This window comes from Amyelois transitella, chromosome 16 (genome assembly GCF_032362555.1).
Source record: "Amyelois transitella isolate CPQ chromosome 16, ilAmyTran1.1, whole genome shotgun sequence".
In the NCBI taxonomy this organism is placed as follows: Eukaryota; Metazoa; Arthropoda; class Insecta; order Lepidoptera; family Pyralidae; genus Amyelois; species Amyelois transitella.
The window spans coordinates 7,995,377-8,019,926 of record NC_083519.1 but is presented as its reverse complement, the minus strand read 5'-3'; the positions used below and the strand labels follow the sequence as shown (position 1 = coordinate 8,019,926).

General features: G+C 34.5%; 1 protein-coding gene across 1 annotated transcript in view; it reads right to left on the bottom strand.

Annotated features, from left to right (window-relative positions):
- Positions 1-205: 205 nt before the first annotated feature.
- The window catches only part of LOC106129557 (uncharacterized), an 86,045-nt gene continuing 61,700 nt past the window's right edge, over positions 206-24,550 (bottom strand). The window contains exons 2-7 of the mRNA XM_013328154.2: positions 11,501-11,596; positions 10,669-11,021; positions 8,005-8,224; positions 6,787-6,961; positions 4,281-4,417; positions 206-404 (exon numbers count right to left, since the gene is read on the bottom strand). Coding sequence (XP_013183608.2) covers positions 208-404; positions 4,281-4,417; positions 6,787-6,961; positions 8,005-8,224; positions 10,669-11,021; positions 11,501-11,558 — 1,140 coding nt within the window. The 5' untranslated portion in view covers positions 11,559-11,596 and the 3' untranslated portion in view covers positions 206-207. The remainder of the gene's footprint in view (positions 405-4,280; positions 4,418-6,786; positions 6,962-8,004; positions 8,225-10,668; positions 11,022-11,500; positions 11,597-24,550) is intronic.

Here is a 24,550-nt window from a genome sequence, read left to right as displayed (position 1 = left end):
CCAAGTTTATTAGCCTATCCCTTAGTCGCCTTTACGACATCCACGGGAAAGTGATGGAGTGGTCCTATAGTTTTTTCTATTGGTGCCGGGAACTGCACGGTACGGCAGTAGTAAATAAAACTACCAAAATATACAATGAAATTTTATTAGTAACTATTTATAATTGTCTCTTTAAATCAAACTCAAGTATATACGTAACCTAATATATCACGTAGGTAATAGTACCAACACACGATCAAATCTTAGGCCTTGGGCCAACACCGTACACGCTAATGCTGCGAATACAATCACAGTTTTGAATAACGGTTGCTCCGTTACAATTAACACTACTAATAACGTTATAACCGTTATTTTTGATGTAGGCTGAATTGATTGGGTCCCCGCGTGGAGCTCCGCCAGGCTCTCTGAAACAAAATAATAGGCCAATTAGTGATATTGTTAAGATAATATTGAAGATACTTTGTAAATACATAAGTCGACCTTTATGTTTTCCTCCAATTATATTTGTGTTGTTAAGTAGCTTTATAAGTGCTTAACTCTGTTTCGGTACAAGAATAATAATTAATATTATAAATTGTTATTATTTCAGGTTTCTGTAAATATAAGAATCATATTATTTTTGGGTACACTTTTTTGGTGTGTAGTATTCGGCACAGTAAGAGATTTTAAGGAGGAAATATATCGTGAACTGGACTGAAGAACTGGATAAATAACCGCTATCAAATATAGGTTAGGTTCCCCTGCATGTTCGCAAAAGTGACTGACATTTCCCAATCCAGGATCATGTTCCTAAACGCACCCTAGGCTCCACTCCAGAGAGGTGAGGATGTAACCGGAAGTAACGACAAGAGGAAGAGAGAATAAAATAGATAATACCTATGCCTGAATGATGACTAACATTAATATCCACTTCTATCCATCCACAAGAAAAATTAATGGTAATTTCAGGCACATTTCCAAACTTTTACCGGTTTTCGGTTAGAAGGGATTCGTTGAGAACTTCTACCGTCATTTGTCACAGAAACTTGTCCAATCTTTTTTATAGCAGATTGTCGGTCTTAGGCGTTCCTTCAAACATTACCTTTTTATGAATAGGCCTTTATGTGATTACACACTAACGTAAAGTGCGCCAAAGTGACATTAGTTGAACTTTATGCTAAGAATCTTTTATCAGTGACAAATAGGGTTGCCAATTATGTTGATCAGAAAGCCGGGCGGTAATACCAACCTCATTCCTTTTTTCTAGGGACAACCTTAATGAGCTTTCTTTTTTGACGTCGGCAGTAATTACTTTTCTTCAACGAAAAAAAAACACACGACTATGTAGATCGGAAATCTGGAAGGAAAATGCCAACCTCACTTTTCTTTTTTTCTAGGGAATTCTTAAATGAGGTATTTTTTCGTGGTCACCATGACCAAAATCCGGGTGTTTACCTACGTGAAGGCCTGGATACTTAATATGCTTTTGGTCTTCTCAGGAAAAGTTGGCAACTCTAGTCACAAGCTTTGAGATAAGTAAATATAGTAGAATATAGATATCTAAAATATGATTGCATAGATATGTTATGTAAATAAACAGGCTTTCAACCTACATATATTTTATATAACTTAGTAGTATTATGGATATTAAAAGGTATTTGGACCCAAAAGCTTATTTTTTATCTCTCCGAACAAATTAATTCCGATTATAATTTTCTCAGTACAGGATTTGTTATAAAAATGTTTTAATTGAAAGCTAGTTTTTTTTATATTCTTTTAAATTTTGCCTTTCGATTCTGCGTAGGCTGTAACCTAAAAAAGTAAGCTCCTTTTCCAATATTTAATTTCGCTCTTTGTAAGCAAAAACTGTTAAAGTTTGGATATTCCCCAGTAATCTAAATTACAAAGCTACATTTAATAACCGCCAAAGTTGTAACGAAATTATTCGAAAGAGTTTTAGATGAATTATGAACATTGTTTCGCTAATAGAGTAAAATATTAATTTTTGCCTGAAGTCAATTTATTGGGCCAGTTTCACAGTTTATTATAACCGTTTGTTAGGGTAATTGGTTCGAGTTTAAATGACGTTCAAGTTTAACTGCTTTGGCCTACTTGCTCATAAAGTTACATGTGGAAATTTTCAACTTGAAACATCTTAATAATGACTCAAGGAATTAGATTGGACATTTCGTAGTACGAAATTAATTTAGAGATTTCGATTGATTTATATTTTAATAATAAAACTGACGTATGTTCTTTTTTCATTGCTTCTGTCATCGTAGAGTATTTTCGCAATCTTTTAAGCTTAGGGGTACATTTTAGACAATAATTTTTCCTTACGGAAACTTCGTCGAATGTATTACACTATTATTTCCAAACCTTAAAGCGTTAAAATCCTTCACATAAATTTCAAGCATAAGCGTGTATACGTCTTTACACTGTAATAAAACACACTTCTTACTCAAGTAAAACAAAAGACTGGTATAAAATAATAAAATATTACCCCACTAAATCATATCGAACGAAACGTGACATGTCTGTTATTCTAGATAAAGTATTTGTCGCTACATGCAGTACATATTGGTATCGTACAACAGCATACGAACCTATCCAAATTCACGGCAAATTCGCCTCTATTACGTCATCATAGAGTTCCATGCCAGGTAACTTGATATTAGGTTGACTATACGTGCCCGGGGTGCGAACTGCTGATAGACATGTGTCAAGACTCACCTTATCCCGGTTAAGGGACGTTTATCCAATTTAGAAGTCCCCTCTACCACAAAATTGTTTTTTCATTCTTTTTATTGGGTTAAGGGTGTTTACATACCGGGCGTTTTCTTTAAAATACTCTCTCTACCGTCTTATAAAAATAAATAACAAAAGAGGTAAAAACATTGAGTTAACCTAAAATTAAGTCGTATTTTGAGTAACTTGTTTACTTACAAAATAATAGGTACCTACTGATCAAGTAATAGAACCCATCTGCAAAATATTTATAGAAAATATATATTTTTTTAAAACAAACGCCTATTAATTCATAAGAAAAAAACATGGTTTTAAAAGTCCCATTTATTAAAACTCATTTTGACTTAATAAATACATTTTTACTCGTATGATTAATAAATAAATATATACGGAATAAATTACATAGATTAAGTTAGCCTCAAAGTAAGTTCAAGACTTGTGCAAGATATACTTTTCAACGATACTATATTTTATAATAAATAATTAGATACAGACATAAATAAAATAAACTAAACTCAACTAACCCGGTATGAAAAAAGCCTTATACTGATTCTCTCTTTGAACTCAGTTTGAACCTAATATATTTAGAGCCTAGGACGAAATCGGAATTGACGTCCGCGGGTTAATTGACTTTTCGTGATTGATTGAATTGTCCTAAAATGTTATTTGACTCAATTCACTTGGCCTAAACCTTAATTGAATTTTCGTCTTGATTTCAATTCATATTAATTTAGTTTTCGTACACCATGTTTTATAAGTCTAGAAAAATGTTTTTATGATGTATTAATGGAAAGGGTTCTTAGAAAATTTTTGTTTTTAATTTTGAACAACAACTGAATTTATAAGTTTATCGATGTCAGAATTATTTAGTTGGTGTTGAGAAAAGTCATACTTACCTTTGAAATGATAGGATATACCACTGCGGCGACGAGCGAGCGATATCAATCTAGACTTTAGCAATAAATGACGCAATCTCATGCTTTCTTACACTTCCTCCATTTCACTCGGCGTCATTTACTATTCTGGTATAAAATATGACCTTAGTCCACACTGTCAAAATATAATATAGCTTAATTTCTTACCATTGAGAGACCTTGCCCCTCTTACATACATATATATCATCACGTCTTTATCCCTTGCGGGGTTGACAGAATCAGCAGTCTTGAAAGACTGATATTCCACGTTCAGCTGTTAAGCCAGATGATAGAATTGCGATTCAAATAGTTCTGCTGCTGTTTTCGAGGTCGAAAAGGAGATTGTTCGCTGCTCAAGTGCCGTGTGGTTCCCGGCACCAATACAAAAAAGAATAGGACCACTCCATCTCTTTCACATGGATGTCGTAAAAGGCGACTAAGGGCTTATAAAACTGCGATCCTTTTTTTAGGCGATGGGCTAGCAACCTGTCACTGTTTGGATCTCAATTCCATCATTAAGCCGAGCAGCTGAACGTGGTCATTCAGTCTTTTCGGGACTATTGGCTCAGTCTACGTAAGGGATATAGACGTGACTATATGTATGTATAGATAGATAGTTAATATAGCATATTCTCTTACCATTGAGCACATGAACAGACACGGTATGGGACCTTGCCCCTCTGACTGCGCACGTGTAATTGCCCGCGTCGCTGCTGTTCACACGAGCCAACCGCAGCAGGCTGTCAGCTCCACCAGCCACTTGTTCTGTCTTCACGCTGCGAAATGAATTTTATTGTTATATAAGAAGTAATAATTCGAAGCAGTGGAAATGTCATGTTGTGCACTTCACCGTGCCGTGCGTTTACCGGCACGAATACAAAAAAGGTCCTTTACCACTCCATCTCTTTACCATGGATGTCGTAAAAGGCGACTAAGGGATAGGCTTGCAGACTTGGGATTCTATTCTATCATTAAGCCAAATAGCTCAACGTGTCCAACGAGTCTTTCAAATTTGCTGACTCTGTCTACCCCGCAAGGAATAAAGACGTGATTATATGAATGAATGAAAGATGTTTATTTAAGTTTATATTATAGGAAAGTTAACCTTACATGCTTTAAAAACATGCATGTGAAATTTCTCTTTTAAATTCTCAAGGTAAAATTATTGAACATTTAACGAGTTGTTTCTTTTGTATTAAGTTACAATGTGACATGAATCGTGCAACTAAGTTAGTAACTTTAACACGTGTGTAAGTTGCCAACTTATCGAGTATCAACATGGGAAACTTCTGGAACAAATATATATTATAATGTGTGTGACGTTTATTACTTTGTGGAGTTTCTCTCATTTTGTAGACTTTTTTAAACAGTTTATTACACTGTGGTTTGAAGTGAAGGTGTGTTTATAGATATTATAAGTAATTAGCATAAACCATTCGCTGTATTAATTGAACCCTGAAACTATAGTTGTAACTATAGTTGACGGCCTCTGTGGCGCAGCGGTAGTCTGTGACACCGGGGGTCCCAGGTTCGAATCCCGGCCAGGGCATGATGAGAAACGAACTTTCTCCGATTGGCCTGGGTCTTGGATGTTTATCTATATAAGTATTTATTATAAAAATATAGTATCGTTGAGTTAGTATCTCGTAATACAAGTCTCGAACTTACTTCGAGGCTAACTCAATCTGTGTAATTTGTCCCGTATATATTTATTTATAGTGCACGATCGAAATGTGAAATTTTCAGAAAATAACTTGCTTAGTAAACATCTGTTTTTTTGGCCGCCTCCAATATTTTGCAAAACGAAAACACAACAGCGCGTCTATTTCTAGCATGTATTAACATGCTTAAAACCGTGTGGTTCCCGGCACCAATTAAAAAAAAGAAATATATGTATAGGAACTCTTTCCCATGGATGTCGTAATAGGCGACTAAAGTATTGGCTTATAAACTTGGCATTCTTTTTAAGGTGATGTGCTAGCAAACTGTCGCTAATGAATTCTCAATTTTATCATAAAACCGTGTAGCTGAACGTGACCTTTCAACCTTGAAAATAGTATAAGCTCTATCTACCCCGTAAGGGATATACATAGATGTGAATCCGTCAATCCGAAAATGTTAAATTACTTGACTTTAAAAGGGATCACATTTCAGATCATTTAGTTCAAAGGCATTCATTACGAATATTGAAATGTTTATTAATTATAAAACTAATACTCGTACATACTTAAATGAAATACTTAAAAAAGATGGTTGAATGAATGAGTCAATCCGAAAAGTAATAAAATTCTATTAGTGACTTTGTAAGAAAATTACCAACTATTATTGTAATTAGGACGGCTATAGAACGCCCATCAAACCCAGTCATTCACACTAGCTGATGATAGCTCATTTAATTGAACGACTTTATAAAATATAGAGAGACCAGAAAGGGAGAATTTGGGGTCAGATAATAATAGGTAAGAGATTTTGTTTATGAATTAAAATTTATGTCTTTTTTTTTGTAATCTTACCACTTTGGTGAGGAACCCGGCTTTCGACCATGGATTACTACCATATAGTTAGACCATAAGAGTTAGTCTCATCCAATTATTTCATAGTAAGTGTTTGTAGTAATTTTATTTTGTGACAACATCACGCTACAAATTATACTTAATGATGTTATTTTTCAGTGTTACGTATAAACGGTTATTATGTAAAAAGTTATAGTTTATGTTTGTCTTTTGTGAGTTGTGGATGTTTAATGTTTATGTTGTGTTCTTTGCTTCCTTTGTTAACTCTATTTAACACACGCTATCATAAGATTTTTCTTAAGTTTGTCTCCACACTCCTGGCTTTGCAGGTTAAGACCAAAGTTGACTGAACCAGCCGCTTTATTCTACTGTTCCTATCTCTTTCATTCCGCACAATACGATAGAGACAGCAAATGTGGTTTCTTCGGAGCTCGAAAACACTTGATGGCTTACGAATAGTCATATTTTTTTTTTAAAGATTCGATTCTTTAGTGCAATACTTTCATTAATAATGTAGGATTGTCTGATTTCTCCAATAAGTGGTTTCAGCATTGCCAAAGGAGTCATTACATGCCTGGCCTGCAGACCACGGCCAAGGTTGATTCAGCTCCGTGTTACTTTTCAAGAATTACCTGATTCCTCCCCTAGTGGTATCAGCGTTCAGGGCTCTACCCTCGTGAAGCCACGTGAGAACTGCGGGAGTCTCCACATGCCTGGCCCTGCAGACCAGCGCGAGGGTTGATTCAGCCTCGTAATACTTCTCGGAGAGTGGCTCCCCGGCTTCGTCAACCACGTTGACTTGAGGCGCTGTAAAGATATAAATAATTAAAAAAAAATTAAAAGTAAAAAAAAAATCCGGACTAGACTTTTTATATCAACTTAAATTGAATTTACTACAACAAGGCTTTTTTATAACGGTCTATTTCGTATCTACCCATGACGTGATATGTTGTAATCCGTACAGTTAGTCATTAAAATTTATCAAATCATGAAGTGGGTGATATGTCTTTGTATTTCTTTACCTATATGCTAATATGGTCGCTTCACCCAACTGAGTTAATAATGCAAAAATAAGTTTGCAGGTACATTTGTCCATTCCTTGGAGTCATTTTGAAATTAAGGATTGTTCCCATACAATTTTCGGTACATAAATACAAAGGCAAAACTATGCGAAATGGCAAAATAAAATACTGCCCCCATTATTTTATTTTCTCTCGTCGAAGCCACCCTCGGACACTTATATTTCTATGTAAATGTCAGTTACTACTTTATCTATCGCGTCGATGATTTGACTCATTCAAATAGGATTTTGAATACTAAAGCTTCTGACTCAGAATTTAGATTAGTAAAGACGCTGACGAAGACTCAATTAGAGCATTTTTATTATATTTCAAGTCGGAGATTAAAGACAAATTTTATTTTTCACTCAAGAAAGTATTTTCTTTTATGAAACTGCGCGAGTGCTTTTAATAATGAGAAACGTTATATGATTTGGCTCTCAGATTTATAAAGGATTTTTTACTGAAATATTGTTGATACTGCGGTTAAAATATTATATTACATTTGAGTGTATTGGGATACGTTTTGTTTATGTATAAAATAATAAAAACATCATGTAATTCGTTTTTCGTGCTTCAAACAATGTCTGTCATTAAAATTATGATCGGGGATTGCCAAATACCTATATTTCACACATGGCTAACCAATACAAATATAAGCGGTACTTGTACTTACATACACAAAACATCTTTATACCTTACGGGGTACACACAGCCGTCAGTCGCAAGCCAAGATTAGCTGATTACATTGAAATTCAGGTTCGTTATCAGTACACAAAACAAAATACTTACTATTAACATGCAAATAAGTCCTGCTGACCCTAGGCGGGTGTGTGGATATTTGGCACTCGTAGACCCCCTCGTCTTCAGGTTTCACCTCCTTGATGAGGAGCCTCCAGTTGCCAGGGTATCGGTTGGCGACGGTCATGCGATTGTCAGCTGCATACGTCACGGTCCCCACTGTGAGAAGTTCGGGCATATCGTCTCGCCCTCTCCGGCGGACCCATGATACCTAGGAGATGATGATAGAATAGAATAGATTTATTTTCAAAATCGGATACAAGTTATCACTTATTGACGTCACATCGCTTAAATCTAATTATAACTACTACCGCTTCCAAAGTAGACTTATTTTCAAAATCGGATACAAGGTATCACTTATTGACGTCACATTGTTTAAATCTAATTATAACTACTACCGCTTCCAAAGCGCATGTGTAGAAGAAGCGGCGGAACAAACTACACTGCAGCACTGCAGATATTTGACATATCTCGTATAATTATAGTCTCTTACGGCGAGAGAAATGTGTAAGCACGATTCAATATGGGTAAGGTTTACGTCCCCGCAAAGTTTGCAAAAGTAAGAAATAGGGTGTCGTTTCGTTTATAAACTCGATTAATCACATTTTAGACGTTAAGCCCATTCCAGGATCATAATCAGCGCAGGTAGCGAGGTACCTTGGCACCTTGGCCCTTCTTCAGAGACAAGATGCAAGATTTGTGTACGTCCAGGGTCCGATTACATGATGGATATGTCAGAAACACGAAGACACACCTCACTGGGCTGCGAGATCTTTTTAGTAGTAATAAATGAACGTAACCTATCTTGGTTCATAGTTGTTACTTTAAGTGCTTAAACTTTTAGTCGCCTCTTACGACACCCTTGGGAATAAGACATTGTATACTTAGCAACACTGTCTCTTCACCTTTCTTAAGAGGGGACTTCACCTCAACTTAAAATTCCTTACACTTTTACAAAGCAATTTGTAGAACAATAACATGATTTGAATAACCCGTTAACAGATTCCTAACAACGGCAATTACCCCTCCAGCCGTTATGCCAGCCATTACAGGAATGTAACAAAGGCGACCATTAGCAAATTTTCAACCACTCTTATCGTCATTACTCTATTAATCGGCGCGGAAGTGGTGAGAAACTTTGTATAGAAAATTGGATGACTTGAAGTTTCGTAACTACGGCTGGAGTATCAAAGGGGGTATGAGATTGTTAAGTGATGGCATAGCCTTGGTAGACGGGTTTACTATAAGACGATTATTGTTATAGGTGAAAGGGAAAATGCAATTAGGTCAAGCGGCAGGAGAACGATGATGAAAATAAAAGGAGAAGAATTTGATCAACAAAAAAAGAATTGCTCTTTCATCCAGAAACACAACGTAATCTCAATTCTATAATTAAGCTGAACGTGGTCATTCAGTCTTTTCAAGTCTGTTGGCTCTGTCTACCCCGCAAGGGATATAGACGTGCCCATATGTATGTATATATGTACACAACGTAAATGTGTTCAGTGTACCACTTAGCTCGGACCTACGGCATTCACATTATTAGGTTAAATACATTTTTGTGTATTCTTTATTGATGTGATTGTCCTAATAAATTAGTTTTCTTTCTTTTTTGAGTATTAATCTTGAGACAACCCAATTTGATCTTGAGAATTTGTACATTCAGATAACTGATAATGTCATTTACGTTTAAAGAGTTTTTGTTAAAGTTTTATGTATTTTAAATAATTTATTTGTATGAACATATATGGATATTATGTGTATATTTATCCCAAACCTAGTCCAATCAGCAAAATATAATAAATAAAACATGGATTAAAATGGTTTAGAAACAAGAACATTTCTTCTGCGTCACAGAAGCGTAAATCTTGCTTTGAAGTTTTTTTCAAAGATTACCTAACTTTGCAATTATTGTATTTAAAAAATATCAAATCAAGTTACCTTGAATTCTATTCAAAGAAAAATGGTAAAGCCAAAATATCTTTTGTAATAATTTTCTCGTTAGAAAAAAAGAAATTGCTACTACAACCCTCATAGTTACCATTTCAGATTTCAGTAAGTAACTTTTGTTCTCTAAATTATTCGAGATTTCAGTAAATAACTTTTGTTCTCCAAAAGTAAACCAAAAATAAAAAGTTTAATTTTTAACTGTTGACTTTCTTTAAAGAAAAATACCTGCTACTTTTTGAAAAGAAAGGAAGAAACAATTTGTAGGCAAAACTTCTCTTGTTCGAAGTATCCAGTTATCGAAAATTTATTGTGAATTCTAAAATAACTCAAAGGAAGTGGAAAAGTTTGAAACGAGGTGTTTTTCTAGTAATTCAATGGACCTGAACTAGTTCATAACGAAGTTCTATTTAAAGACTATATGAAATTAAAATTTATTCCTAGATAGCTCACGTTTGACAGTAAAAAAAAAATAAGTTTGGTTAATTATTATTATTATTACACAGTAATTTAATTATTCTTAATTTGTCAAGAGTTCGTGCCTACTCTAAAACGACGAGGTTCCAAGTAAGAGTTATGGATGTGGACAAAGCGAAAAAATTACGTAGGATACGTGGCAAGCGGAAAAATTTAGTCTCTGCATACACCTCCGGGAAAAATACGTGACTTTTTTAATACTTAATTATGTAGATTTTAAATAAAACTTACCGTTTTATCCCTAAGCAGCGTGATTCTGCAATTCAAAAACGCGTTGTCTCCTAATTGTACTTTAGTCCTAGTAATGTTCCCTTCAGGCGTGTCCTCAAAGGTAGGGCCATACTTCCTATCGTGGTCAAAATACGTATTCTTTACTGAAACCACATGTGGTACTATGACTTTAGGGTACCCAGGGGTTGTTTGGGTCCCCGTGGGTTCCGAAGGCTGTGGTACTTTGAAGGATTTGGTGCTGTCGATGGTGGAATTTCCCAGTTTTAACATGACAGGAGCGGGGGCGATGCCAGTACTGAGCGCGTAGAATGACGTCACTGTCCTGTCTTCTTCGGTCGGTTGTGTTGGGTTTTCTGCAGAAAAGAACCAACTTATGTATCTGTGTAGGTAATGAGTGATCAAGATGATATTAAGAAAAGATACATTTCTTGGTAACGGCTTACTATTAAAATATATATTATTTAAATTAATGTCGATAGTTCAACCAACTTTGTTTTGAATCATAAACTCAACATTTTTCTGTGTGAAATGCGGATAAATCTTGTTTTGATGATCCCCCATATATCCCAGAAACTAGTATGTCAAACAGTTTTCAATCAATTAATTAATCAGTGTGAAGTGGTTTATTAAAAAAAAAACTCTAAGTAGCTAAAATACTCTCTTTTTGCATTACATTAATTTAAAAAATACTAAAACTGTGCCACTCTCGTGCAGTGTAGTCACACACGTTCTTTCACAAAAGCTAGAAACAAAAACAAAACTAGCTTCTGAAGTCTGAACACACGATAAGAAAGTTCGTTCAAAAAGATTTTCATATAAGATTAGAACATACCAGTAGAAAATTGACACAGGACTATCTGCGAGAGAAGATATAAGCCCACACTCCACATCGCGCCAGAACGACGTCCCGGTGTCGAGACTTCATAATCTGGAACAAAAAAGATATGAACATCATTTTCCTACTTCAAAAAGTTATATGAAGATAGGATTTTACTTATAATATAGGATTAGTATAGTGTAAAATAATAACGTGTTTTCTCTTTTTCATGGAAGTATCAAAATAGTTCTTTCCTATACTTCTCAAGAATAAATACATGGCTTTGACTAGGTAAAGGTAACATGCATTTTTCTAATTCATATATTTTTCTATCTATGTATGTTAGTTTTGTCAATTAAGGGAATGTATAAAATATTGTTTCCAATTTACACAACCTACATTTTTTATTATTATAACTTCAAATTTCCGGCAACATTGTGGTTTTGCATCTCACCCATCAGTGTCTAAGTTACTTCTAACTTTAATTATAAACATTGGTTGTTTGGTAGAGCCTCATTGTATCAAACTCCTTCCCTATATATCCTTTATTTCTCAGAATGTTCCTCAATCATGCAAAACTTACTAAACTTGCTTCACTTTGAAGAAATAAAACTAAATCACCGTGACGTATAACATGACCCAAATTAGCACTGAATTCTCATGCATGGATAGACTACAAAGGGACCAAACTACCAGTAAGAGGAAGCCACACTAACTTCTGTTAAACTTGTGTGGTTTTCTTTGTTCATCTCACAAATCAGCTTTGTATGCGCCAAAACAAATACGGATTTCAACTTGTGCCAAAATCCTGGTTTGACCATAGAGTAGGTTGTGATGGAGACTAAGCTATTAAGCTGCCGGCAGAAAAGTTTAGAAATAGTCCATCTCTTTCTAGAGGTAGCTTTGCGAAGGTTTTTGTATGTGGGTAGGTGGTTTGCTATAAATGTGAAGTGTTTCCTTCAGTATCGAACCATAAGTACTTATTGATTACCTGCTGTGTTTGGTGTCGGGCGTCGAAGTAATTAATTGGCAATAAAATTGCATTATAATAAGACAGTTTTAGCTATTTCAGTTGGGAAAGATAAGACTGATATAATGTAGTTCATCCGAATTTGTTGCATATTTTTTTTCTAGTTCAGTATACGACCCGTAAATGTAAGACCTACTCAAATTGTATAAGTCAAACATTTTTTTTATCGTATTAAAAATATTTATTGCAAACTTTGTAAGTTTTATATTTTACGACTTAGTGCTTATAAACTTGGGTTAATTCTTTAAAGCGATGAGCTAGCAACCTGTCACTATTTGAATCTCAATTCTATCGTTCAACGTGGCCATTCAGTCATTGCGAGACTGTTGGCTCTATCTACCCCGTACGGGATAAATATGTTTGCATTAATACTTTATACATGGCTTAGTCTATACAATACGACCTACTTTGTAATATAACTGTGGCATTATATTCTAGGATTTAGGTTGGTTTGCATAGTGGAGCTTAGCTACGCTGTTAGGTTTGCCTTTGTAATATTTAGTGTCTATTCTACTTGTCGCTCGAAAGCTTAAAAATTTTAAATACTTTTATGACACACTAAGAAATACTATGTTACTAATTTAATTGTAAAAAAAACTCAGGTCATTATCCCTCACGGGGAAGACAGAGCCAGCAGTCTCGGAAGCACATAAAAGCCATGTTCACATTTAGGATGCCTTAATATATGTAGGTTATTTCAGTATGTATCTTATAATATCTCTCACGTTTAAAGACGTTATGAAACCAAAACACATAGACATAAAATCTTTAATTGATTTAAACACATACACGATTGCTTCATAAAGTTGTAAACGAACACACAAAATAATGGTTTGATTAAATTCATAATGAGACAGCGACATTTTCGAAGTGGGTAAACTGTGCACGCATAATAGCGAAGAAAGTTCATTAAAACAATCAAGAAACCGCTGTCATACTAAATGGAGTGTCTCCAAGTCAAGCTACTTACGTGGTAGATGAAGATCTGTGAATATCTTTTATCGAATATAAGATTAAGACTGGGAATGCTGCTTTATTTTGCACAGTGTTGATTAGCGCTTTGTAGCGTATGGTAATGTACTCGTAAAAAGTCGGTGAATTTGTTTTACATATTAAAGTATCATGTTTTTTTTCCTAAAGGGGTAGGTAGACAAAGTCAATAGTTTATGAAAATCCGATGCCGTGCTCATAGATATACATTCAGTCAGAAAAGTATCGGGAATGGATTATTTATTTATGGTTCCAAATTCAAATTTTTGTTTTTTTTGTTGTTGTTAGATTGGCACAACTGTTTTCCATTTTGGCGCGGAGTTTGAGTTGCATCTGTTGTTTACATTAAATACAGTGCTATTTTTAGTTATATCATATCTAGTGTGTATTGCTAATTTCATAATGGATAAAAACATCGAACAAAGAGTTTGTCTTAAATTTTGCATTCCCAATGGAATATCGTGTTCGGAGTCACTGAAAATGTTACAGAAGGCTTACGGTGAATCGACTTTATCAAAAACTCGTGCTTATGAGTGGTACAAAGCGTTCAAAAGCGGTCGAGATGTGATGGAATATTTGCCTCGCTCTGGTAGGCCATCAACGTCTGCAACTGAAGTTAACATCGCAAAAGTGAAGGAAATAGTGACTGAAAATCCTCATTCAACTTTGAGAGAGATAGCCACCGAACTTTCTGTATCTCACGAGTCGATCCGTACCATTTTAACTAATAATTTGGGTATGAAACATGTTGCCGCTCGGCTAGTCCCAAAAGACCTGAATTTTTTTCAAAAACTCAATCGCATGAGAGTCGCTGAGGACATGCTAGAACGAGTCAATTCCGACCCAACATTCATGAAACGCATTGTTACTGGTGACGAGACGTGGGTTTACGAGTTTGACATGCAAACTAGTCAACATGCTTCGGAGTGGCGCCTTCCAACTGAACCGAAACCGAAAAAACCACGCCAAAGTCGTTCAAAAGTCAAAGTCATGTTGACTGTTTTCTTTGACTATCGCGGTGTTGTGCACTCGGAATTCTTGCCGGAAGGTCAAACGGTAAATAAGGAATATTATTTGAGTGTTATGCGGCGTTTAAGAGAGCAAATCCGACGAAAAAGGCCAGATTTGTGGAAAGAAAATTCTTGGATTTTGCACCATGATAATGCACCTTCGCACAAGGCCATCATTGTGAACGAATTTTTAACCAAACACTCAACAAATACCATCGAGCAACCACCATATTCACCAGATATGGCTCCAGCCGACTTTTTTCTTTTTCGTAAACTCAAATTAACACTTCGTGGCACCCGTTTTCAATCGGTAGAAGACATAAAAGAGAATTCGCGGCGAGAACTGACCTCAATTCCGGAAACAGCGTTTAAAAAATGTTTTGATGATTGGATTATTCGTTGGCGTAAGTGTATCGTTTCTAAAGGAGCATATTTTGAAGGTGATAAAATAAATTTAGATGAATAACAAACAGTTTGTGTATTATTGATCTTTTCCTGCTTCTTTCTTGACAGAGTAGTATATAAAATTTGAGATTTAGAGTTGTGTGATGAGTGACAGGTATTTTACATCCTTTCCTTTTACATCGATATATAAAAGAAAATGCCTTAATGATATATACAGTCAGTCAATATCTGAACCACAAAAGAGGTTTGCTGTTTGAAAATCTAAATGTACAAGATCATTACAAAACAGACTTAATTTTACCAAAATATTTTACGAATATTTGCAAAGAAACTCTCATAAACAAAATAGCCTAAACACTAACGACTTCACGATCTAAATGTCATCAGAACATTACGCTGCGAGATTGAGTTAACTTTATCGAGTTACAGCCTTCTGGTTATCGTAGCCGTTCTGAAATGGTAAACAAAATGGTGAAAATATTTTTAGTAATTTGATAACAGAGGAAAAAGTGTACGCCAAAGGTGTCAGCATGATTGTTTACAGAAACAGTGTTAAGGAAAAATACTGGTTGAAGCCTAGGAAGTACCTCATTATGCATAAACGAAATGAGAAATACTTGAAAGTAAAATTGAATTTTCTTGACATTATTTTGTAAAAAAAAATATTATTTAAAATTGGAATAGCATTTCATTTGACATTAAGTTGTAATAAAATAGTTATTTAAAATTGGAATAGCATTCCATTTGACATTTTCTTAAACAAAAACAATTTATTGACTTAAACCGCCGCCTCTCTGTCTACAAGGTGCGTTATTTAAATTTATACAGGGAGTTCTGTCATCATTCCTGACCTTCGTCGTTTATCTAAGGCCACGAGTCGGGGCTTCGTTTCTAATTACATTTCATTTTAAAACTGTGCTAATTTGCAGGATTTTAACTGAATGGTAAAAGATTCATAGCTTTAAGTGTACATGTAATAGGTAGATAAAAAATATCTTTCAATAAATTCGTTCTGCAATTTTATTGTAGTAGGTAACAATTATAAATTTTCTGATATTACATAATATTTAAGAGTTTTTAATCCAAATGCCAAACAGAACTCTATTTTTTTTAATAGCCCAAGGTCTTGTTTACATTTATTTACTTAGAGATTTTATAAATAAAATACAAAAAACTGATAAACAAAAATCTAAATATCGTTTCTTCCAAATAATAACTATTCGGCTTACTGAAAACGTCAATCGACTTATTCATTGATACCTGGTACACGACGATATGTCCCCCCGATTACCATAATCGTCTATTTATGGTAATCTAAGCGATCCATCTACATACATTACCATCTGTCCCCATCAGAGGTCCTTCGTATTTGCACGTAAAACGTATAATTTGACCATTACAGGACAGTTCATGTAAGTATTATGAAAAAGTGTTTCTTTTTAATATTATTAGTCACTATGTGTGTAATAGAAACGTTGGAAGAGCATGGTACAAAAAGGATAAAACAAGTTATTTCATAAAGGTTGGTAAAATCAGATTTTTATAAGTTAGTTACTTAGTAATTAATGTGCCGTGCATTCCCGGCATCAATAGAAAAAAGAATAGGACAACTCCATCTCTTTCCTATGGATATCGTAAAAGTCCACTAAGGGATAGGTTTATTAACTTGGAATTCTTTTTAAGTCATGGTGTAGCAAACTGTTACTATTTTAATCTTAATTCTATATTCTTTCAAAACTGTTGGCTTTATGCACCTAGCAAGATTTAAAGACGTAATTATGTATGTATTATTAACAGATTATAACAATATGTACTGAATAGTCCTCAATCAATTATAAAACCATCCATTCCTCAAGTATTTAAGACTTTCCCAGACTACTTGCTCTGATTACCCCAAAAGACATACGCCACAATCATATTTCCCTCATCTATAACTTTATCTTTAAAATCGGCAGCTTTCAATTTACAAAAAAGCTTGTTGCTTGTTACTCAGACGTCCAATAATATGTCACACGCGTGTCTACTTAGTGTCTGTACTTATTTGGACAAGTGTCACAAAATAACAACTCTTACTTCCCTACTTAACTTTTATTTACCGCCTCTTACAATAACTATTGGATTGACATAAGCTTTGGTATAGTTAAAACATGGATTGGAAAGAGACTTTACAAAAATATGTTTTAGTATCTACATCCAAACTGAGACGGCCCAAAAAATGCGTCCGTCCTATTTAAAGGTAAATGAATAATTTTGACATACATGTTACACCACATATTATGTATAAATCTTATATATAAAATGCTCGTGTCACAATGTTCGTTCCCGTACTCCTCCAAAACTAAGAGTGCACTAAGAGAGGATTTCCTGAAATTCCCACGTGGGCGAAGCCGTGATTATATTCTAATTAAGTTTAAGTGCACGGTTAAGTGACTAACACAGAAATTTTTGTTTTACTACGTATGTATAAATATCTACCTTGTATTTAAACGGACGGATTTTCATAATAAAATAGAGTGGATGATACTCATCTTGGGGGGTGAAATTTCAGCTTAGCATTAAGAAAATTATTCTACAGATATATTTTTGAGGCAAAGATTAAAGTTTAGGGTGCGCACTTCCTGACTCAGCAGTTTGGTGTCACAGCACGCTCCCTCGGGAACATTAACGGAGTAAGCTAGGCTTCCTGCGAATTGAACTCTGATTTAATTAAAGCCGTGGTACAAATTACGAGAAAGAAGCGATGTATTTTTTTACAAAGTGGCATAGGACACTCATTGCATCTCATTTTTCTCAACCTTCTTTCGTTGCCGCAAGAAAAATATATAAATCGCCGAATTTTACATAGGCGTAGCCACTTTTATACAGATATAGTATTCATAGTTTGTTGAAATTTAGTTGATGTATATAAAATGCTTATTTGCATATAAAACAGCGTAATATAAATCGGATATAAGACTACTCGAGATTTATCGCAGTATACTATATTAAATCTTTCAAGTTTCAAACACAAAATTATGTATTGTATTCTTTTTTCATTTTGAAAATGTGATTTATAAACTTTTTTAACCCTACACGCTCCTGTTTAAAATTTACACCACATATTTGAAATGAACAAAGGATTGTAGGCTCGGTTAAAACAAGCTGCAATTAGAAACGTAATCTTCGTTTCAATATGCAAAAGAGACATAATGACGAAACTAATACGTACATTAGTTTGCTTGTGAACCGAGGTTCATTAGAATGCGAGGGGAAACATCGTAAGGAAATTTGCACATTCGGGCAATTGTATGAATAACTATCATTTAGTAGGGTTAGGTTGCTTTGCAGAGGTTGCGGAGGTCTGGCGGGAATGGCTTCGTATGATAACCTGACCTATCCAATTAAGTATTACTAGAGGCCGCCCGCGACTTCGTCCGCATGGAAACCCTATCAATCCCGCGGGAACTCTGGGATAAAAAGTAGCCTATGTGTTATTCTGGGTCTTCAGCTACCTACATACCAAATTTCATGGTAATCGGTTCAGTAATTTTTGCGTGAAAGAGTAACAAACATCCATACAAACTTTCGCCTTTATAATAGTAGTAGGATATGGTCATTGGGACACTGGGTTCTTTACAAGGAAAGGTCACCACGGGATAAACGTTAGGAGCTCAATGCTAAGAGAAGAGATTTTTCTCCTTACAAGCGTATGAAACAACAATTATTACAGAAAAGAGTAAAATTTATCTCTGAAAGTAGTTTCGGAGAGCATGCGTGGTATGATGTAAGTCACTTTTTGCTTTTTGAGCGAAGTGAGTGAAGAATGAGTGAACTATTTTAAAGTGGGTCTACTAAACGGTTGAAAATATTTGTATGTATGTAACGCGATAACTGTCGAAACGATAGCCTGATTTTTATAAACTTTAAAATGTATGTAGTATTATTATATTAGTAGTTATACATTCAGTCAGAAAAGTATCGGGAATGGATTATTTATTTATGGTTCCAAATTCAAATTTTTGTTTTTTTTGTTGTTGTTAGATTGGCACAACTGTTTTCCATTTTGGCGCGGAGTTTGAGTTGCATCTGTTGTTTACATTAAATACAGTGCTATTTTTAGTTATATCATATCTAGTGTGTATTGCTAATTTCATAATGGATAAAAACATCGAACAAAGAGTTTGTCTTAAATTTTGCATTGCCAATGGAATATCGTGTTCGGAGTCACTGAAAATGTTACAGAAGGCTTACAGTGAATCGACTTTATCAAAAACTCGTGCTTATGAGTGGTACAAAGCGTTCAAAAGCGGTCGAGATGTGATGGTAGATTTGCCTCGCTCTGGTAGGCCATCAACGTCTGCAACTGAAGTTAACATCGCAAAAGTGAAGGAAATAGTGACTGAAAATCCTCATTTAACTTTGAGAGAGATAGCCACCGAACTTTCTGTATCTCACGAGTCGATCCGTACCATTTTAACTAATAATTTGGGTATGAAACATGTTGCCGCTCGGCTAGTCCCAAAAGACCTGAATTTTTTTCAAAAACTCAATCGCATGAGAGTCGCTGAGGACATGCTAGAACGAGTCAATTCCGACCCAACATTCATGAAACGCATTGTTACTGGTGACGAGACGTGGGTTTACGAGTTTGACATGCAAACTAGTCAACAAGCTTCGGAGTGGCGCCTTCCAACTGAACCGAAACCGAAAAAACCACGCCAAAGTCGTTCAAAAGTCAAAGTCATGTTGACTGTTTTCTTTGACTATCGCGGTGTTGTGCACTCGGAATTCTTGCCGGAAGGTCAAACGGTAAATAAGGAATATTATTTGAGTGTTATGCGGCGTTTAAGAGAGCAAATCCGACGAAAAAGGCCAGATTTGTGGAAAGAAAATTCTTGGATTTTGCACCATGATAATGCACCTTCGCACAAGGCCATCATTGTGAACGAATTTTAAACCAAACACTCAACAAATACCATCGAGCAACCACCATATTCACCAGATATGGCTCCAGCCGACTTTTTTCTTTTTCCTAAACTCAAATTACCACTTCGTGGCACCCGTTTTCAATCGGTAGAAGACATAAAAGAGAATTCGCGGCGAGAACTGACCTCAATTCCGGAAACAGCGTTTAAAAAATGTTTTGATGATTGGATTATTCGTTGGCGTAAGTGTATCGTTTCTAAAGGAGCATATTTTGAAGGTGATAAAATAAATTTGGATGAATAACAAACAGTTTGTGTATTATTGATCTTTTCCTGCTACTTTGCAACAAAATGGGTTAAGTGGTTTTCGAAATATTCATAATCACAATTTTATAAATTTTGTTCACGAGGTCTAAGTTCGCGGCGAACGACTATTATATTTGCAAGTCAAGCAAAAAAAAGCGGCATGGCCATACTATCCTTTTCTCGAAGCAATTCAGGCTATTTTTGACCCCCTATAATTTCGATGTGGATAAAACAAGAAGCCTGAATTTTCAGTAACTATATTAAACTTGACTAAAGAATCTAATAGAATTGTAATATTCATTGTGTTTTCATGTAATCTCCAAGTCGATCTTTTTGTTAAAAACGTAAAATATTTTTAATATTGGCATGATAATAACTTATGTTATAACTTAAGACAGAAGATCCTTTAAGTAGAGACTAAAAAGATTAACCTACTTGGTATTACATGGATCTCAAAACTTTTTACGGTAGAAAGACTGAGCTGTGAGACTTGGTTGTTTTACAGGATTTTTTTGCTGGTATTGCTTATATTAATGATAAACATAACCGATTAAACAAAAAAATAATAAACGTAGTAACAATGATTATAAATCTTACTATTTAACGAAAAAATCTAATGTTATAAAGACTAGATTTTTTTCGTTAGATATTACTTATCAACGAAAAATATCTAGTCGAAAAAAGCCCACAGCTAAGATAAGATTCCGCTTTTGGCAACCGAACAAAATAATAAATGCGAGGAGCGGGTGAACCAATTTGTTAAATTCTATTTGCTTGTTACTCCATCACGTCTCAACAATCCCAATGAAATTACGTAATGTATCAACGAGAATGAACGCATATTTCCTACAACAAATTTAAGTTTACGAATAATTTCACTTTACACTTAATGTAATTAAAAACAATTTTTAAGGTAAATTTTTAAATTTCTTTCACTCCATCCACATTCATAATTTTCGTCATGTAACCTCGACGGTTTCAAAGTTTTACTTAAAAAAATATGTTTGTAATAATCATGTCGGCAAAACAGAATTTGGAAATTTAAGCACATAAAGAATTCTAATCCTAGAAAAGTATAATGTTGCGGGCAAAGTATACTACCGTATCAAATAAATTCGTATGTTCCACAAAAACTCCACAATACTCTCTTGCTAGTAATAATCATAGTTTACCAAATAATAGAAGTAATCGAGTCGAATTGTCACGAAACCTTAGCGTAATGGATTGAACAATTTGGGACATTATTTTAATGGTCTTACGTGTGAGTTTCAAGAAAATGGGGCTCATTCAAATATTATTATCGTTTAATATCATTGAAAGCAACTATTTACAAAACCGCAGTATATCTGTAGGTTACTGATATCTATATCTTTGCTGTTCAAGTATAGTTATCAAACTATCACATTTTTTATCCTTTACGGGGTAAATAGATCTGGTTCGTAAAATTCTTGTGGTTTCATTTTTATTTTGCGTGTTCCTAGTTAAACCCTCTGCCATTATGCTTTGAGGTTTAATAAAAAACCGCTTTTACATAAATATGCAAAATATTCACGTAATCATTAAGTGTGATATGTTTTAAACAATATATGAATAAAATAATTTTAATTAGTAATAATTAAAATTATTGCAGTTTCAAACTTTATCAATAAAAAAATCTACTAATTAATGTAAATAGATAAGCATTATCTGTAATCAACAATAACACACATTACGCACATTGGTTTGCGTCATCTTCAGAATTAAGTGGTTAAATATAATTTCCTACATTAATCTTGATAAAAGAAAGTTGAATGAACTTGGCAAGCGCGTTTGAATTTTTCTGAAAGCTTCTCGAAGTTTCCAAAGAAGTGCTTTCAGTTACTACACTGACGTTTCGAGGGTGAGTCTCCATTAGCGGCTGACGTCCGGCGAACTCCCGTGCAGTCATTGACTTACATCACAACCATAGTTCATTTTTAACCCCCGATGGAAAGAGGGGTGTTACGTGTTTGTCTTAGAGTTTGACGTGTCTGTCTGTCTGTTGCATCATAGCTCACAAACGGATGAAGTGATTCCAATTTAGTTTTTTTTTTTTGGATAATGGTCTTTTTATGATTATCAGTTGAGCCGTTTATTAGTTGTGAAAATTGGAAGTGACGAAGGAAGACCGAATGTCGGCGAATAAGCTCGAGTGTAAGCGCACTGATAGCGAATATTGACGATTTAGAAAAAAGAAAAAGAGATGTGTTATAAGAAAATTTGTATCGGGGATTTTTTTATGTTAACTTCATTTTTATATGTAATGTGTGGGGCTGCATTACATTACTGCATTACATACTATGGTTGTGATACAGACGAACATAAAATCACGCCTCTTTCCGTAGGGGTAGGCAGACACTACATCTTTCCAATTACCATTTTTATTAAATACATAATAGGTAACTCTGTGTCGGCGGATGCTCGTAATTTCAGAACTAAGCTTTTCTATACGAGAATGCATAAAGCTCCGTGAAGCCGATAAACAGAAGTTTCTCTTAGGTACGTACATATTATCACGTCTATATCCCTTGCGGAGTAGACAGAGCCAACAGTTTTAAAAAGATTGATTGGCCACGGTCTTAAGTAAAGTACCATAAAAACAAACACGCTTAAAACAAAATTAAGGTATCAAAAAAACATAAACAGTAGCTACCGCCTTGGCCGGTAAGTTAATGCCTTGTAAAGGCTTCTAAAGAAAGGCGAGAACAAAAGTTGTCGCATAAATTTTCATTCATTTTGTAAATTAATGCCACTCTGACAACGTTAACAAAGAAATGCCTCTTAATTGAATAATAAAAGTATCTCTTTTTCTTATTTATGGAGATTACCGTGGATTTTGACTTATAATAAGGCAAACAAGCGGATTACGGAAGATGGATTAAAAATTATATTATAAATATTTTGTTATCATGAAAAAGTTTAAGTGTAATTTTTCCTTTTAAGAATCCTTTTTGTGCACCTCTTTACCACACAACTTTACCTGTCAATATATATTGTTAAATAAAACAATTTAATGTTTTCACATTAAATTTAATGGTGTAAATCACAAAGAGTAAGTATGAATATGTCATATATATATATATATATATATATATCTCACAGCGGTTTGGGCAATCATCAATACACACTCGTAATGTCAGTAAGTCAGTATCCTCTTTTGTATAATAAGACTAGACTAGTAAAGCGAAAAATCCCGTTTGTTTCCGTTTCGAAATTGCAAGGAATCTTCACTTATTACAGCGTTATCCTACATTGAAACCATACATACATTATAGACACTCTTGCGGGGTAGACAAAGGCAACAGTCTTGAAAAACTGAGAGGCCAAGTTCGGCTGTTTGACTCAATAATAGAATTGATTTTGAAATAGTGACAGGTTGCTAGCCTATCGCCTAAATGAAGAATCACAAGTTAATAAGACTATAAAAGAGCATAGATACCAACATAAAAGATACCGGTTTGGGCTATGCGCCGTTATGAGACTCAGTCAGTTTATTTAAAGAAATACATTCGACCATTAACGTTAAACATATAATTGTCAATTAAATTGAAGCTGTGATTTAATCTCATATTATAAACACGAAACTTAGGCAACATAAGATTAATTCAGGGCCTTAATTTAATCTCCCCTGATGTAATCAAATTTGGAAGTTCGGGCGATATGAACTGAATCTCATTATGTTGCAAACGCTAACCCATGAAGTTCAGTATAGGACTCGACAAGCGTGCTAAAGTGACAGATTGTAACCCAGACACGTATATCTTAATCTAGTAACTAGGACATAGATATATTGGATTAGATCACTCTCACTTCGGAGAGTGTGCACTGGAGTTGCATAATTTTACGTGCAAATTCTTCATTGAAAATGCTCATTCAAATATCGAACGACGCGGCGTGGTCAGGGATTCCACCCGTACCTATTCGCCGAATCTTTTGTCATGCGAACCGCTGTGATTTGTTTTTTTTTTAATTTCACTTTTTATTATTTTAAGACCGCATGTCCCTAATAATTTTCTGTTAGTAACTGTTAGTTTTTTGATAATTTAAAAACCAAACATTTCTTTTATATTTGCAATTACATGCATAAATTTATATAATCAATTGATTTATTATGGACGGATTTTTTATCTTTGGAATATTGTTATATGTCTTTTTTTTTTGTTCGAGCTGTAAATTAAAATAAATAATAAAACATTCAACAAGAACATAGTATGAATCTTAACGTGTTTTCAGAATTTCCTTTTTATTAATTTTAATTTTAATTCTTTGTGAGCTAGTTTTAGGCAACAGCTTTGTAGTATCTGAAGCTGAGCTTTCTTAACACAAAGTATTTAACCTGACCTAGATTTTAATCCTTGCTAAGCCCAGATTAGAAACGCCCACATAAGCTTTGTGTTAAGAA